The 19583-nt window shown below is 35.0% G+C and overlaps 1 protein-coding gene across 4 annotated transcripts in view; it reads left to right on the top strand.

Annotated features, from left to right (window-relative positions):
• PDE3B (phosphodiesterase 3B) overlaps nucleotides 1-19583 on the top strand; it is a 185302-nt gene that overhangs the window by 122482 nt on the left and 43237 nt on the right. For all 4 annotated transcript variants that reach the window (XM_070473408.1, XM_070473409.1, XM_070473407.1 and 1 more), the window contains exons 6-11: nucleotides 4137-4338; nucleotides 4913-4989; nucleotides 10161-10312; nucleotides 11331-11468; nucleotides 14056-14167; nucleotides 15380-15493. In XM_070473408.1, coding sequence (XP_070329509.1) covers nucleotides 4137-4338; nucleotides 4913-4989; nucleotides 10161-10312; nucleotides 11331-11468; nucleotides 14056-14167; nucleotides 15380-15493 — 795 coding nt within the window. The remainder of the gene's footprint in view (nucleotides 1-4136; nucleotides 4339-4912; nucleotides 4990-10160; nucleotides 10313-11330; nucleotides 11469-14055; nucleotides 14168-15379; nucleotides 15494-19583) is intronic.

Here is a 19583-nt window from a genome sequence, read left to right on the forward strand (position 1 = left end):
ACTAGAAATTATATGATAAAATTTAAAAAATAATTTGATTTGAATAATTATAAAATAATTACCACTTCTACTCAATATTGGGTTAGAGGTTCTACCCTGAGAAGTTTAGGTAAAAACAAATAAAAGGAAGATGTAAACTATTTGCCGACAACATCATCATATATTTATAAATCCTAAGAAATTCCTTAAAACCTATTACAACAAATAGATTAATCAGTGTGGCAGGATACAAAATCTGTATGCAAAAATCAATTACATTTCTATATACTAGCAATGAACAGTGCAAAACAAATTAAGAATTCCATTTAAAGTTAGCATCAAAAAGAATAAAATGCTTTGGGATAAATATAGCAAAATAGTGCAAGACTCATACACTGAAAACTATAAAATGTTGAAATTAAAGAAGACCCAAATATGATTTTGTTGTTGTTTGGTACTGCATGGCATGTGGGGTCTTTGTTCCCCATCCAGAGACTGAATCTGTGCCCCCAGCAGTGGAAATGTGGAGTCCTGTCAGGAAGTTCCCAGGAAGACCCAAATAAATGGAAAGATTCCCATATTCATGGATCAGAAGACTTGGTGGTGGTAAGAGGGCAGTAGTCCTCAAATTGTTCTAAACTTAGTACAGTCCTTAACAAAATCTGTGCTGGCTTCTTTGCAGAAATTTGACTGATCCTAAAATTCATGTCAGAATTCAAAACAATCTTTAGTAAAAAAGAAAAAAAAAAAAATCGAGAGATTCACACTTGTAAATTTAAACTTGCTACCAAGCTGTGGTTATCAAGACACTGATGGACAATGACACTGGCATAAGGAAATTCCAAATCAATTGAAGAGAATTGAGAGTCCAGAAATAAACCGTTACATGGCCAGCTGATTTTCAGCCAGGGTGCCACAGTAATCCAATGGGGAAGGAACAGTGTTTTTAATAAATGATGCTGGAACACCTGGATAGATACACACACGAAAAAGAGTGAATTTGAACCATACCTGTCATCATACTCAAAACTTAAGCTAAAATGCTCATAGACTCAAATATAAGTATGAAACCATAAAACTTGTAGAAGAAAACATAAGAGAAAATCTTTGTGACTTTGGATATTCTTAGATATGACAACAAAAGTATAGTGCATGAATGAAAAAAATTGATAATAGGAATTCAGTAAAATTAAAAACATTTGCACTTCAAAAGACACCTAAAGAGAGAAGACAATCCATAAGATGGGAGAAAATATTTGCAAATTATAATTTGACAACGAACTTGTATTCAGAATAGACAAAGATGTCTTCAGTTCAGTTCAGTCACTCAGGCATGTCCGACTCTTTGCAACTTCATGGGCTGCAGCATGCCAGGCTTCCCTGTCCATCACCAACTCTCAGAGCTTGCTCAAACTCATGTACATTGAGTCGGTGATGCCATCCAACCATCTCATCCTCTGTCGTCCCCTTCTCCTCCCTCCTTTGATCTTTCTCAGTGTCAGGGTCTTTTCCAGTAAGTCAGTTCTTCGCATCAGGTGGCCAGAGTCTTACAGAAGACATCTTACAACTCAGTAATAAAAACACAAATGATCTCACTAAAAAATTGGTGAAAGATTTGAATAGATGTTTCTCCAGAGGAGTTATACCAGTGGCCCTTACCCACATGGAAAGATACTTAGCATTATTAGTCATTAGGGAAATGCAAATCAAAACCACAATGAACCATGACTTCACACCCACTATGGTGTCTATAGTTCTCAAGGCAGTATAACAAGAATTGGAAAAATGTTCAGAAGTAGGAACACTCATACATCACTGATGGGAAAGTAAAATGCTACAGTTACTTTGGAAGACAATTTGGCAGTTCAGTACTTGAATAGAGAAATAAAATTGTGCTATATTCATACATACAATTTTATATGTCATTCAAAATGAATGAACATGTGAAATATCTTTTAAAAATGTTGAGTGAAATAAGCAAGGCATAAAAGCGTTTATATTGCCTGATTCCATTTACAAAGTTCAGAGAAAGGGCAAAAGTAATCTAAATTGTTAAAGATATATACATATATGTGCGACAAATATAAAGAAAGGCAAGAAAAACAGTACCATAATGTCAACATAATGCTTTTCTTTAATGAAAGGGCTGAGAATTAGGCACTGGATGTGGGTTTCTGAACTCTCGCCATGTTTTATATTTTAGCCTGAGTGGTGAGCATTCCTGTTACAACTTTCCTGTATGTTATACTTCACAGTTTAAAAGGTTTAGAATAAAAATGGTGAATCTGTGTTGTAGAAAGTATTTCTTAAGGGTTGCTAAGGTTTTTCACTACCATTTTGTCCTCTCCTCAAAAGCTTTTCTACGTTATATCAAATTTCTACCCTAAAATTAGTTTATCCTTTATTCTTCTCAGCCTGTTTGTCAGAGCTTTGGACACTCACTAGTATAATCAGAGAAAAGAATGCTGAAAATTGGAACTTTAGTCTCCAGTTAATAACTAACTTATTATTTTGACAGGCAAGATAGTTCTCCTCTCTCATCCTCAGTTTCTTCTTCTGAAACATTAAAGTGTTTGACCAGATTATTTATAAAACTCTTTTTTCAGCCCTAACATTATATGAAATTATAGGAGCCTCTAAACAGGTCAGTTTGATAGAACAGCAGTGGCAGCCTTGCATATGTAAAGTGAAAATGCTGTTTAATTCACAGAGTTATTATGAAGATTAAATAAAAGAACACACATTGTATGTGTCAGGGTTTCCAGAAAAACAGAACTAATAGGATGTTTGTGCATGTGTATATACCTATACATACATACATACATATATATTGGAGAGGGAGAGAGTGATTGATTGATTGATGGGGATTGGCTTGCCAGATTGCCAGGTTCAAAACTATTAGGGCAGGCTGCCAACCCGGAAACTGGAGCAGGAGTCAGTGTTGCAGTCTTGACTCTGAAGGCAGTCTGCAAGCAAAATTCCTTCCTCTCTGGAGGGGCTGAGTTTTTTCTCTTAAGGCCTTTAAGAAATTGAATGAGGCCAGCCCACATTGCAAAGGGTAATCTGTTTTATTCAGTCTAGTGATTCAGATGTTAATCGCATCTGAAAAATACTTTCACAGCAACATCTAGACTAGAATTTAACCAAACAACTGGGCATGATAGCCCAGCCAAGTTGACACACAAAATTAACCATCACACACATCTGTAACTATGTCTGAAAATACCATGATACCTTAATAGCTGTTATTTGCTTTCCTCTCTGATTCTCACTTTACTTGAATCTTTTCTTGAAATAAAGTTTTAAATCTACCTACACCTCTCCAGCTACCCCCTTAGTTGTATTAGTATTAGTTGTGTTAGTTGTATTAGTTGCCTTGAAGGCAACTAGCAAAGGCTCTTGAATAAATCAACAGGATTAGGGATGTATTTCCGAAGCACTTTTTTTCCCCTTAGTTTAACACTCACTTAGCACTTCTTTGCATTTTCCACTAGCCTTTTTTAGGTTTGTTGAACATTGTAGGGATGGCATCTTATCTCTGTTGTGAAACCCAGCACATTTTCCAGCATATAATAGGCTCTCAAATACTTGTTGAATGAATGAATGAGCTGGAAAGATGTAGACTTTTTTTTAAGGGATCTGCTGTTGTGTTCATATAATTTTATCATATGCTCATATAATTTTATCATGCTCAACTTGCTCAGTGCTACTAAGAACTCTGTTTCTGAAATAAAAATGAATTTTATTGTATTGAAAAAATACAGTAAAGATGGTAAAAATGGCTAATCAGGCTGGTAGGTACACAAAATGTGAAAGATAAAGATCAATATGGATTAGGAAAAACTGTGCCACACATTATTGTGTACACATGTTATTATTATGCACATTTTCCTCGTACTCTTAGTACTTACTACTATGTGTCATCCTGCCACGGGGTGTTTATTCCACAGTCATTGATGATAACAAATATAGCCTATATTCTGCCTGAATTCGTAGAATGTCTTGATGATAGCTCCATGTAGAAATCTAGTTTATCATTTAATTGTAAATACTTTGCTTTCTTTAAAGAAGGAGAATGCTCTTTATAAGTACCCTAACATAGACAATAAACAGATGATGCATACATAATATCTCTTTCTTCTCTTTCAATTTTTTAGGTGGTTTACCAAGCCTGAATTCTCCCAGTCATGGACCAGTGTCTGCTGGCTCTCCAACTAACCGATCCCCTATAGAATTTCCTGATACTGCTGAACTTCTTACTAAACCAACTGTCATTTTACACAAATCTCTAAGCAATCCACCCAATTCACCAGATTTTTATCAGCAACTAAGAAATTCTGATAGCAATTTATGTAACAGGTAAGTTTCCCAGATGTTTATGGTTTCAAAATATAGGTTATTTTAATAAAGTACTCCTAGTTTTCTAGTTCTATATTATAACTAGATGATTAATACTATATCCTTTTCTCCATGTAGTAGTTTTTATTCTAAACAACTTTTTCCTCATTTCCCTGCTCTTATTCATTTCCCAGCTAAATGATCTCCATCTAAAGGGAAATATAATGGTATTTTATCCATCATAAGATATCAGTAAATGTATGAAAATTATTTTAGTACTAATAATTTTATGTACTAATTTAGTACTTACTTATAGTACCCAGTTCATTTGATGTTCATTTTCATTTCTGCTTTTACAGTACTAACTGTTTACCTCCGATCCCAGGGTTACTTTCAAAATATGTTATTACCTTCACAAGGACAAAGTTGTTTTCTAGGATGAAGCCTATTAAGTTTATAGAGAGATTGGAACATTAGGGTATTTTGCAGTTGGGATCTTACAGTTTAAAAAAACAGATTTTCTGACTGTATTTAGATAAAAACAAAACTTGTCTCATTTGTCATATATGCATATTTACCTGTTTTATTTTACAAGCTGTGGCCATCAAATACTGAAATATGACTCAGCATCTGAACCAGAGTCCAGTACAGACCGCCTCAAGGGAGAGTCAGGTGAGACTACAGAAGTCCTGTGTCTCTAAGAACAGTCTTAACATTCCTTTTTAACGTGAATAAATGAGTTAAGATATACACCTTTAAAACGAAGATTACAATGTTTTATCTTCTTTACAGAGGAGTTATTAGCAAATTATAAATAATAGATGGTGAAAGTATTTTGAAGGGTAAAAATGTGCTGTATAAATTAACATAGTCTTATGTTACAGTTAGGCTTCATAAATAGTGAAATTATATTAACATTGAAATTTAAATTGCATTATGTAAGCTCAGAAGGGTTTGCATACATTTTAATAATTACACAAAGAAGTTGTTTTAAAATTTAGAAAGTTATATCATTCTGAAACTTACCCTCAAAAAATGAATATTGTTGGTGATAAAATTATAGTTGTTTTATAATTTTAAAACACGGGTGACTCAAAAATCCAGTAATAGTTAACTAGGTAACTCAGAGCAACATACCTCCTGAAGGTAGCTAGAAAAGTTACAAACCATTAATATTAGCAGCAACAACAATCTGCTTGAAGCCGCTGAAGAACTAATAGGCTCCTCGGAATATCCAGTCTGAGACCTGGAGGAGGAGAGAATCTAAGGAAGTGATAATCTCGAGTCTGGGGCTACCAAAAGGTGTTTGCTGCTTCCAGAGGGGCCAGTACTGATAGAACAAACTGTCCCTTTTGGTAGCTTCGTGGGACAGCTTCTTGGGACTAGGGAGATAAAGATTAGAGTTGAAAGTTTGCCATGATAGGATTAACTTGGTAAACTCTGCAGTACTGCATCTTAAGAGTAAAGATAAACCAGAAATAGATAGGCCCTTTCAGGGGTTACAGGTGAATATCAGTCTCTTCACATACTCTAAAATTCACTCTTCCGTAGTGTATCATTTAATAGTTTTGAGGGTTTACATTTTAAAAGATTAAAAAACAACAACAAAGAAGACCAATCCTTCACATACTTCCAAAAAATAGGAGGGCAAACTTCCCAACTCATTCTATAAATAAAACCAGTATTATTCTGATACCATAACTAGACAAAAGCATCACAAAAAAAGACAACTAGAGACCAACATTGCCAATATCCTTAACAAAATACTAGCACACTGAATCTTGCAACATATAAAATGTCATATTCATGACATTGGTATTTATACCAGGAATGCAAGGGTAGTATAGCATTTGAAAATTAATGAATGTAATACGCCCCATAAAGGGGGGGGTGGGAAATCACATGATAATTAAATAAAAAACATTTGACAAAATCCAACACTCTTTCATGATGAAAACACTTGAACCAGTAGTATTAGGAAAGTTCTTCAACCTGATTACAGGCATCTTTGAAAGAAACACAAATTTAACATCATCCTTACTGGAAAAAGACTGATGCTCTCCCACTAGGATCAAGAATAAAAGAAAGATTTTTTGCTTTAAACACTTCTATTCAATATAGTACTGGAGGTTCTAGCCAGAAAAATTTCTAGAAACATAAAAAGATTAGGAATTCCTGAATGGAAATAAATAAAACTCTTCTTATTCACAGATCATTTGTTTAAAAATTCCAAAGAATACACACACACACCCACACAGAGTCACAAGAGACAAAATCAGTGTACAAAATCAACTGTATTTCTTTTTTTTTTTTTAAATCAACTGTATTTCTGTATACCAGAAATGAACCCCCATAAACTGAAATTAAGAAAACCTTTCTAGGACTTCCCAATTGGTCCAGTGGTCAAGAAGCCACCTGCCAGTGAGGGGTGTGTGTGTGTGTGCATGCTCAGTTGTGTCCAAGTCTTTGCAACCCCATGGACTGTAGCCCTCCAGGCTCCTCTGTCCATGGAATTTTCCAGGCAAGAATACTGGAGTGGGTTGCCATTTTTCTCCTCCAGGGGATCCTTCCAACCCAGAGATCAAACCTGGGTTTCCTGCGTTCTAGGCAGATTCTTTACAACTACACCACGGGAATTCCCTGGCCAGTGAGGGGTACACAGGTTCAATGCCTGGTCCAGGAGGATTCCACATGCCACAGGGAAGCTAAGCCCATGCGCCACAGCTACTGAAGCAAGAGAAGCCACTTCAATGAGAAGCTCATGCGCTGCAACTAGAGAGTATCCCCCCACACTCCAAAACCAGAGGCACTAGCAACGAAGAACCAGTGCAGCCAAAAATAAATAAAACTACCAAAAAGAAAAAATATTTCCACTTAACTAGAGTATCAAAAAGAATAAAGTTAGAATAAATTTAACAAAAATATAGATTTATAAACTGAAAACTATAAAAGATTGTTGAGAAAAATTAAAGTCTAAATAAATTGAGAGATGTTGCAATAGCAAACAGATTGGAAAAAACAGTACTTTTAACAGAGCTGTTCTTCCAAATTGATCTATAAATTCATCCCAATTCTGATCAAATTCCACTAGGCTTTTTTTTAAAGTAGAAGTCGACAAGTTGGTGTTAAAATTTACGTGGAAATACACATGACCTAAAAGTCAAAACAATTTGGAAAAACAACAGATTTGGAGGACTGATACTACCTGATTTCAAAACTTATTTCGCCTTCAAAAGATGCCAATAACAAAATGAAAGACAAACCACAGATTGGGAGAAAAATTTGCAGTTATACATCCGATAAATGTCTTGTATCTGTGATGTATAACTTTTACAGCTCAATAGTAAGAAATCAACTAACTCAATTAAAACACAAGCAAAAGATTTTATATTTTCTGTTGAAAGACTTTTGGTGAAGGATATGAAGGATATAGAGAGTGGGTAGTAAATACATGAAAAAATGATTAACGTCGTTAGGGAAATGCAAATTAATATACTGAGATACCAGTAAACAAGAATAGGCATAATCAAAAAGACAATACCAAGTGTTGGCAAAAATGCAGAGAAATTGGTACCTTGTACCTTGCTGATGGAAATAGAAAATGTTAAACCCTCTTCAGAAAACATTTTGACAGTTTCTTTAAAAGTTAGACATAGAGTCTTGCCTGGTGGTCCAGTGGTTCACAGGTTTGATCCCTCATTGGGAAACTTAAGATCCTGCATGCTGTGTGGCACAGCCAAAAAAAAAAAAAAACCAAAACACAAACAAACAAAAAAATAAGACATAAACTTACCATATCATTCAGCACTAACAAGGATAAGAATTTACTTGAGAAAAAATAAGAGCACTCAAAGACAGGATTGTGTCTGCTTATGACATCTTTATTCATGATAGTGCTAAACTGGAAATGATACAAATGTTCATCAACTTGTAACTGAATAAATATTGTAGGATTCTAATTAACAAAAAAAGAACAAACTTCTGATATATTCTGCTATGTGTATAAATTTTAAAACATTATTTTAAGTGAAGAAAACCAAACTCAAAAGATAATACACTGTTTGATTCTATTTATATGAAATTCTAGAAAATGCAGATTTATAGTGATTATAGTTAATTGGAATAGCAGTTGCCTGGGAATAAGGTTTAACTGTAAATAGGCATGAGGATATTTTTTGAAGTCAACTTTAGTCGTGTCCAACTCTTTGTGACCCCATGGACTGACTGTAGCCCACCAGGCTTCTCTGTCATGGGATTCTCCAGGCAAGAATACTGGAGTGGGTTGCCAGGCCCTCCTCCAAGGGATCTTCCCAAACCTCCTGCTTTGGCAGGCGGGTTCTTTAACCACCTAGCCCCTTTTGAGGTGATGTGAATGTTCTAAAACTAGATTGTCATGCACAGAGAACAGACATTTGGTTGCCAAGAGGGAGGGGGTTGGGGTAGAGATGAAGTGGGAGGTAGGTTTTAGCAGATGTGCAAAGTATTCTATAAAGAATGGGTAAACAACAAGGTCCTACTATATAGCACAGAGAACTATATTCAGTGTCTTATGGTAAATCATAATGGAAAAGAGGACTATCAAAGAATGTAGGGCTTTCCTGGCAGTCCAGTGTTTTAGGATGCTGCACTTTAACTGCAGGGGCTGCAGATTAGATAGATCCCTTTTGGAGGAACTAAAATCTTGCCTGCTGCTGGGCCAAAATAAATTTTTTTAATTTAAAAAATTAAGATAATAAAGAATATATATGAATAACAATCACTGTGCTTTACAGCAGAAATTAACACACCTTGTAAATCAACTGTACTTCAATAAAAATGAATGAATAAATAAGCCTAGTTTTTCTGAAAGTCAACTCAAATGAGTGCTCTTAAAAACACTCAAAAAAACATTTTATTTTTAAAAAATCCCTACATATTTAAAAATAAATAAACCTGAGGTTTGTGGCTTGATAAATTTTCATACATCTAACATACACATCTAATCGGCATCCAGATCAATAAAATATTCCCAGCACCTCAGAAATTCCTGCTTCCAGGAATTGCCCCCCCAAAGATAATGTTTATCCTGTCTTTCAGTATTCATGTGTATCAATTTTGATATGTTTTTTTAACTTTTCATAAAGAGAATCACAGAGTATACCTGTGTGTCTTCCTTCATTTGACATTGTATTTTTAAAAACTATATTGATGCATGTGGTTGTAGTTTATTCTTTTTGCTCTGCAGTGTTCAATTGTGTGAATACACTACAGTTTATTTATTTTACTGTTGATAGGTTTGGGGAAAGTTTCTTGTTTAGTCTATTACAAATAGAATGAGTATGAATATTTTTTTGTATATGAATGAACACTATTAGCCATCCATTTCCATGCAATGCATCCCATTTCCATGTAATTTGGTGAAAAGAACATTATTAATGACATTAGCAGTGAAATAATTCATGGCATTATTTTAATTTTTAGATGTGCCTTAATCTCATCCATAGTTATGAGTTTAGAATTTTCATATCCAAAACTCAAATAATTTCAAGTATTAGGAATTGTTTACATGAAATTGGTTTAAAAAAAATTCCTATTGAGAGGGACTGACATTCTCAGTTTCTCATTTTTACAATGAATATTCACCCATCTCTTTCATCCATGAGTAGCTATATCAGGTGAAACACTGCCTGAGCACAAGGTACCCATGCCAAATGGTCCAGCAAGATACAACTTAATTGTGTCAGTTTAGATTGAATGCCAGTATGGTTCAATTTATCTGAATATTTTTTACAAACTTTTCCTATAAAGTTGTTCATATAGGACAAGTTTTATTCTTGTTTGTTACTTTATATATGTTTTGAAAGGTGATGAAGACAATGCCATTTTCTCAAAAGCATCATTCAGCCTTACCGAAGCTCAACAAGAAGTGGAAACAGAGAACAGAGACTTCAGGAAATTACTTTGGGAAGGTGATAATCACCTAAAAGAAGCAGCACAGAAAGAAGAGCAACCAAATGTAAAAGATAAACTTTCAATATGATTATGTTAAGGTGAAATATATTATTAGTTAGTACTAAGTTTATTATTTTTTGCCCAGAACAAGGCTTTTAATACAGTAATTTTCTTAAAAGTTTTTATTGAAAAGTCGCTGTGACACCTGAAAGAAAAATGTCTTTAAATAAATGAGGGGTTTGGGATTAACATATACAGACTACTATATATAAAATAGATAAACAACAAAGACCTAAAGTATAGCACGGGGAACTCGACTCAATATTCTATAATAACCTATATGAGGAAAGAATCTGAAAAAGAATAGATATATGTGTATGTATAACTGAATTACTTTGCCATACATCTGAAACTAACACAACAGTGAAAATTAACTATATTCCAATATAAAATAAAAATAAAAAAAAAGAAAACCTTGAATTAAAAAAAAATAAAAACTCATCCTAGAACTGAGTGCATTCATTTTTAAATGAACACATTTGTTTAGTTTTATAGTCAATATATTCTTTATGCTATTAATTTCATCGTATATGTTACACTGAGACAATAAAGTATGTGTAGTCATTAAAAACAATGAAAATAATCTACTATAATCATAGGATTTTTTTAATTTTTTTTTTTCAAAATTCAAGCTTTTTAGGGGGAAAAAAATTCATCCATTTCCTTTGAGAAGTTATCCTAGTAACAAATGTCAGTATAAGGATCTAAGTTTCTCTCTACTATGTTATCCTAATGAATTTTAGATTTGTGTAGTCTTTTGGAAATAAAATATTTTTATTTATAAAAGTAGTATAATGACGTTAAGTCTTTTGATGCGTAGTAGACATGTTTATATTTGTCTGGAGATAACATTCTACAAAGAGAATTATTAGGAAGTACAGTTTATATTTGAGAATAACCATTATAGAAAATAATATTGACCATTTTTTATTCATTTTTAAGTGTTCTCATTTAGCTGCAGATATAATATTTATAAAAGGTAAGGTTAAGTTGGTTTGGTTTTTTTCCCCCCACATGTACAGATTGAACAAGAAGCATCACAGGATATGATTTTAATAGAAGATTATGACTCATTAATAGAAAATATGAGTAACTGGAATTTTCAAATTTTTGAATTTGTAGAAAAGATGGGAGAGAAATCAGGAAGGATCCTCAGTCAGGTTTGTTTCATATCTCTACTGCTTTAATTTTTCCTTGAATCTTTATAAAAAGCAAACTCTAAAGATTATAATATTATAATATTGGTTTACATCAGCAATAAATTCAGCATTGTTCACTGAATTATTTTTTTTCACAAATAAAGTTTTCAGTAGAAAATTTGAAAAGAGAAACCTAAATATGTAAAGTCATATATATATAAGCACAATCTATTATAAAGTACTTATAATTTATGTATATATGAAAAGTAGTTTATTTGTCCATAATAATGGGGTTTAATTTATACTAAAGTAATAAAGGTTCACTTTTTATTGAATCTTAAGATTTAAAAGGACATGAAAGGTGATCTAGTTCTTTGGACTGAAACTTCAGTTCAGTTGCTCAGTTGTGTCTGACTCTTTGTGACCCCATGGACCACAGCACGCCAGGCCTCCCTGTCTATCACCAACTCCCGGAGTTCACCCAAACCCATGTCCATTGAGTTGGTGATGCCACCCAACCATCTCACCCTCTGTCATCCCCTTCTCCTCCTGCCCCCAATCCTTCCCAGCATCAGGGTCTTTTCAAATGAGTCAGCTCTTAGCATCAGGTGGCCAAAATATTGGAGTTTCTGCTTCAACATCAGTCCTTCCAATGAACACTCAGGGCTGATCTCCTTTAGGACTGGTTGGATCTCCTTGCAGTCCAAGGGACTCTCAAGAGTCTTTTCCAATACCACAGTTCAAAAGCATCAATTCTCATGCACCCAACCTGGGCTGGTGATCTGTTTCACCCTAGATAACATACATGTTTCAATGCTGTTCTCTTGAAACATCCCTCCCTCGCCTTCTCCCAGAGTCCACAAGTCTGTTCTATACATCTGAGTCTCTTTTTCTGTTTTGCATATAGGGTTATCGTTACCATCTTTCTAAAGTCCATATATATGTGTTAGTATACTGTAATGGTCTTTATCTTTCTGGCTTACTTCGCTCTGTATAATGGGCTCCAGTTTCATCCATCTCATTAGAGCTGATTCAAATGAATTCTTTTTAATGGCTGAGTAATATTCCATGGTGTATATGTACCACAGCTTCCTCATCCATTCATCTGCTGATGGGGAATACATGTAAATCCATGGCTAATTCATTTCAATGTATGACAAAAACTACTGTAATGATGTAAAGTAATTAGCCTCCAACTAATAAAAATAAATGGAAAAAAAAAATTAGGGAACAATCACAGTAAAAAAAAAAAAGCATCAATTTTTTGGCACTCAGCTTTCTTTATAGTCCAACTCTCACATCCATACATGACCACTGGAAAAACCATAGCCTTGACTAGATGGACCTTTGTTGACAAAGTAGTATCTCTGCTTTATAATATGCTGTCTAGGTTGGTCATAACTTTCCTTCCAAGGAGTAAGCGTCTTCTAATTTTATGGCTGCAATCACCATCTGCAGTGATTTAGGAGCCCCCAAAAATAAAGCAGCCACTCTTTCCCCATCTATTTGCCATGAAGTGATGGGACCGGATGCCATGATCCTAGTTTTCTGAATGTTGAGCTTTAAGCCAACTTTTTCACTCTCCTCTTTCACTTTCATCAAGAGGCTTTTTAGTTCTTCTTCACTTTCTGCCATAAGGGTGGTGTCATCTGCATATCTGAGGTGATTGACATTTCTCCCTGCAATCTTGATTCCAGCTTGTGCTTCCTCCAGCCCAGCGTTTCTTAGGCTTCATCTTTTTCACCTGTCTTCCCTGTGCTTTACCCAAAGCCAGGTGGTCCACTTCATGCTGGAACCATGGAAAAATTCTTCCTCTTTACCACCCAGACTCAAGGTTCTTCCTGACGGGTCCACACAACAGGGTCAGATTAACCTTCCTGAAATATCACTGTCATTAACTCCAAAGTATCCATGAAATGAGAGAACACAAGGATTAAATATGTGAAAGAAAACATAGTTTTTCACATTGAGTCGGAGAAGGCAATGGCACCCCACTCCAGTACTCCTGCCTAGAAAATCCCGTGGACAGAGGAGCCTGGTGGGCTGCAACCCATGGGGTCGCTAATGAGTCGCACACAACTGAGTGACTTCACTTTCACTTTTCATTTTCATGCACTGGAGAAGGAAATGGCAACCCACTCCAGTGTTCTTGCCTGGAGAATCCCAGGGACAGGGGAGCCTGGTGGGCTGCTATCTATGGGGTTGCACAGAGTCGGACACAACTGAAGCGACTTAGCAGCAGCAGCATCACATTGAGTAATTTAGGGTCAGAAATGTGATAAATATATTGTTCTGACATCTTTTTAACGCCTAGGGCTATACTAGAATACAATTCATAAGCCCTTCGATAATTTGTGACTGAAAAGCTGAAGGGAAGAGTGGAAAATTTTTAAAATTAGGACATGATATGGTAATTGTTCTCTGGTTTTCAAGGGCTTTGGGGTAGTATCTTCCTTCATGTTTTGGAAAGAAATCATTGTAGGGAAATTTCTAAAATTATTAAGTTAGAGACATATACATGGTTAGCTTTGCCAATGCAAATCACAAAACATTATACTCAATTAGAAATTCTGATTTTTAAAGTGTACTTTCTTTAATTGTCATTTAGGTTGTGTATACCCTATTTCAAGACACTGGCTTATTGGAGATATTTAAAATTCCCACTGTACAATTCATGAACTACTTTCATGCTTTAGAAAATGGTTATCGAGACATTCCTTGTAAGTATTATATATTATTTAACTTGATATAATACTGGTTTTGAAATTCCTTGTAAACCCCCTTTAGTGGTCCCTTAAACACTTTTTAAATTGCATGTTTGGAAGAATTGAAAAATAGTAATTTAAAAAGAAAATCTACATCCTCCTACCCAGAGTTAACTGACTGCTGTTAATATTTTGGTATGTATCCTTCAAGATTTTTTCTTATACATATACTTATTTTTTATGAAGTGAATCATACTATTAATACCTATTTATAGTCTGCTTTTTCACATAATTATATAGTATGAGCTTTCTGTGTTAATAATTACTTATATGAATACATTATCATTTCAGATGTTTGGTAATATTGTCATGAGTTTCCTAAATTTCTTATTTTAAAATGTTTAAAATTTACCCACAGAATTTGTTTTTTAACTGTGTCCTGACTTGTGGAATAATTTTTAATGGCAATTTGATTTTATGATAAAATAGAATTTTAATTTTATATTAGGAAAAGATACAATTTTCTTTATGTGTTGATTCATTCTACACTTAACCTCCAGGGGGACATTCTTTGGAGAAATAGCCAATTGTTCTTAAATTGGCATGATTCATTAATAATAGTGATGCTTAATAATTTAATGTGCATTATATGTACTATAATTATCACAAAGTATGTATTTTGAAAAGTGGCTGATTTTACAAATGGAATAAGATGATACTTTAAGGTGTACTTCAAGATCAGAGGAATGGGAAAAAGAAAGGAATGGGAAAAAGAAAGCCACAGTGAGGAGTCTTCACTGTCACGTCCAGTTGGGATATACTGGTTAAGATAAGACTCTCTGGGGACTTCCCTGACAGTCTAGTGGTTAGGACTCCATGCTTCCACTGTGGTGGGCATGGGTTCCATCCCTGCTTCAGGAACTAGATCCTATAAGCCAAATGGCATGGTCCAAAAACAAGCAAAGTTCGCTTAAGTAAATTAGCCCTGGTTATGATGCCTTTTCTATGATCCCTGTACTGTGTTTTCATAGTATACATGAAAGTTTATAAAAGAGACATCAAGAAACTTGATAAAATAAGACGAAACAGAAACCTAATTGTTGGAAATTATTCTAAGCCATATGTTTTATTTAGGAGGATACAGTGAGACTAGAAAGTACTTTTTAAAATGTCCTATGTTAAAAATAACAAAATGACCATGTCTGTAAAACATTTTGGTGACTTTAGATCACAATCGTATACATGCCACAGACGTCCTACATGCTGTTTGGTATCTGACAACACGGCCCATTCCCGGCCTACAGCAGATCCACAGTGATCATGGAGCAGGAAATGAAACAGGTACTCCCTTCTACTAATCTGTCCTTAAAGTATTTCATTAGGCATTATAAATCAAACTATCTCATTTCATTATCTCTGTTCTCTTAGCATTTTTATTAAGTAACCTTTGGTACATATAAAGCGAATGGGAAATTGATCAGTCGTGTCCGACTCTTTGCGACCCCATGGACTGTAGCCTACCAGGTTCCTTTGTCCATGTGATTTTACAGGCAAGAATGCTGGAGTGGGTTGCCATCTCCTTCTCCAGGAGATCTTCCCAACCCAGGGACTGAACCCGGGTCTCCTACATTGTAGGCAGACGCTTTACCGTCTGAGCCACCAGGGGTTTATATAAAGTATTATGTAAATTTTGATGAATGCAAATTGGGAAACTTACTATCCATCTGAAGATTCAATACTACTCAATTTACCATGTTTTTTTTCTGTGTCCCACCCTGCTGCTTCTTCACTGAGATAGCCAATATCCTGAATATTGTGATAATCTGTTTTGCTTTTCTTTCAATTCTTGTTTTTCCTGTTTTAGGTTTATCATGTAAATTTAAAATATGTAACATTCCCAACAGATGGGGACATGTTTAAAAGCTTCACATAAGTATTTAAACAGTGATATTAAAAAAAATTGTTAACATTCAAATTTTGTTTCCTTTTCATAAATATAACTGTATTTATGCAAATGTGATAAAATATAACATTCACAGCTCTCTTATTCTAGTATATAAAAGAGGGGAGAAAACTTCTATCTAGTGCTTTCACTCCATGGCCTGGGTTCAATCCCTGATCGTGGAACTGAGATCCTGAAAGCTGTGCAGCCAAAATTTTAAAACATTGAAAAAAAGAGAGGAGAAATACTCCAGTAAGAAATACACACAAATCAGGACAGAATTTGCTCAGTTAACAAATGCCTGAGAATTGTTATCATACTAATCAGTGTAAAAGTCTCGGTCTTAGCCACTTCTTCACATTCTTTGGTGGTTTAGTCTAAAGTACTACACCATTGTTTGATGGATTTGCCTTATGTCACTGATTCATTTTTGTCTGCTATCCATATTTACTTTCATAGTGTTCTTCCTTCTTTCCAGTAGTTCTGTGCTTCCATAGAGATCATTTTCTTCAGCCTTTTTGTTTGTAAATGTATGTATTTATTTTATCCTAGAAGAATGCATCTTTATTCCAACACATTTGTAGATATCATTATATCTTCTGTAATATCTGTTGACAAATCAGCCATAAGTCTTATTTCTCCTTAAAGGTAGGTACTATGTCCCTTTTCTCTTTGCTGTTGGTTTTTAGCACTTTGTCTATGGTACACTCAGGTTATATTCTTTGTATTCATCTTATTTGGGGGTTCAGTGAACTTCTTGAATATATTGATTAATGTCTTTTATTGGTTTCTATCATACTCTTCAGAATTTTTTCAGCCTTCACTCACTGCCCAATCCAAAGCTACCTTCACATTTTTAGATATTTGTTACAGCAATACTCTACTTCCAAGTGCCAAAATCTGTATTATTTACCTATGGCTCCTGTAACAAATTACTACAGACTAAGTGGTTTAAAATGATACAAATTTGGGGGATTCCCTGCCAAAGTGGTTAGGACTCTGTGCTTTCACTGCAGGGGGCACAGGTTAGATCCCTAGTCAGGGAACTAAGATCCCACATACCATGCGGTGTGGTCAAAAACAAAACACAAATTTATTAACTTATTATTTATTATTCTGGATCCAAAAGTCTGAAAAACCTTCAACTGAGCTAAAATCCAGGTGTCAGCAGGACTGTTTTCTTCCTGGTGTCCCCAATGACGAATGTTTCCTTGCCCCCTCCAACTTATACAAGCCACTTGCATTCCATGGCTAATGGCCCCTTCTTCAAAGACAGCAGCATAGCATCTTCAAGTATGTCTCTGACCCTGACCTTTTCATCCTTCAGAGGAATTAGCAAAAAGTGGTACAACTATAACCTTGGTTTTCTGTCCAGAGTACACATTCCTGACAGTGAATCTCTCACTTCTAGTATTTTTTGCAGTCTGGACAGGTTGAGAATTTCCCAGATTACCAAATCCTGGATCCTTCTTGCTTAGCAATTCTTCCTCACTTTCCTCTTACATTTTATTTCAAACAGTAAGAAAGCAGGCTTATCTTTAATACTTTCCTTGGATATCTCCTCAGCTAAATATCTAAGTTCATTTTTTACATGTTTTGTATTCCACAAATACAGTTCAACCAAGCTTTCTGCTGCCTTATTAACAATGACCCCTTTCCTTATTTTCCAATAATGGGTTCTTGGCAGTGTCTTTAACAGAAGTTTTCTACCATCACCCTGTTCAAGATGATTTGAGTATTCCCTAAGGCAATGTCTGTTTTCTGTGCTCCTCACTTCCTTCTGAGTTCTTACTAGCAGTGTTATAAATCCTTATACAATATTATGGAATAAAGTACATGTAGAAGACAGTTTTCTTTGGAAAACCAAGTAGCTGCTGAAATGGAAAATTGTGGTAGAAACAAAGACTATGAGGACTATGAAATGCACTGCTTTATTTTGACTACAGTGGAGAATAGGAAAAATGACTATGCCACCAAAGTAACAGCAATAAAAGCAAAAATAAACAAGTGGGACTGCATCAAACTAAAAAGCTTCTACACAGGAAAGGAAAAAAATTTTAAAAACGAAAAGGCAGCCTGCAGAATGGGAAATATGTGTATTTCATATACTGAGTGTAAGGGGTTAATATCAAACATACATAAAGAACTTATACAACTTAATACCAAAAAACAATCCAATTTTTAAAAAATGGGCAGAGAAACATAAATCAAAAGCACAGTGGGCTATCACCTCACACTTGTTAGAAAGGCTGTCATTAAGACAAGAGTTAAGTTTCAGCCAAGATGTGGATATAAGGGAACACTTGTGCACTGCTGAAGACAGATTGGTTCAGCCACTGAGAACAGTAGTATGGAGATTTTTATTTCTCAAAAAAATAAAGTAGAACTATCATATGAAGGAGCAATTTCTGGGCATATATCCAAAGGAAACGAAGATAGAAGTTTGAAGAGATATATACACTTCCATATTTATTACTACATTATTTGTAATAGCCAAGACATGGAAATAATCCATGAATGGATAAAGATGTGTGTGTGTGTGTGTGTACATGTACACACAGTGGAATATTATTCAGCCATGAAATAGAAGGGAATCCTGCCATTTGCAGCAGATGGGCCTTAACGGCATTACGCTAAACGAAGTATCAGACAGATACTTTATGATGTCAGTTACATATGGAATATAAAGATGCTGAAATTGTAAAAACAGAGAATGTAATGGTGGTTACCAGAGGCTGGGAGTGAGGGAATTGGGGATATGTTGTTTAAGGTTACAAACTTGGAGTTAGTAGATTAATAAGTTCTGGAGAGCTAATGTACAGCATAGAGGTTATCTACCTTATAAAGTTCAAAGTAGCTGAGAGGCTAGATCTTAATTGACCTCACCCCGGGAAAAGAAATGATAATTACGTGGTGTCATAGAGGTGTTAGCTGATGCTACAGGTGGTAATCATATTGCAGTATATGAATATATCAACACATTGTATACCTTAAATTTACACAGTGTTTTGTGTTAATTATATTTCAATTAAAAAAAAAAAGAAATGAAATAAGAAGTTTAGAGTTTTAATGAATGGTTAGAGAACCAGATAGTTAAAAGAATTCCTTGACTTCTCTGGTGGCTAAGTGGTAAAGAATCTACCTGCCAGTGCAGGAGACTTGAGTTTGATCCCTGATCCAGAAAGGGTTCCACATGACACCAAACAACTTAGGCTTGTGTGCCACAACTATTGCGCCTGCACTTTAGAGCTCAGGAGCTGCCTCTGCTGAGCCCCACTGACACAGCCGTGGAAGCACACACACTCCACCCGTGCTCTATAGAGAGAAGCCACTTCGAGAAGCCTCTTATGTTAGAGCTCTATGTTATGTAGAGCTCTTATGTTAGAGCTGTGGTATTGATTGGAAAAGAAAGGACCCTTATAATTGGAAGGAGAATATGTGAGTCGATTTCAAGAAATCTGATTACCCTGAACCCCTCATATCTTGCTG

This window comes from Odocoileus virginianus, chromosome 10 (genome assembly GCF_023699985.2).
Source record: "Odocoileus virginianus isolate 20LAN1187 ecotype Illinois chromosome 10, Ovbor_1.2, whole genome shotgun sequence".
In the NCBI taxonomy this organism is placed as follows: Eukaryota; Metazoa; Chordata; class Mammalia; order Artiodactyla; family Cervidae; genus Odocoileus; species Odocoileus virginianus.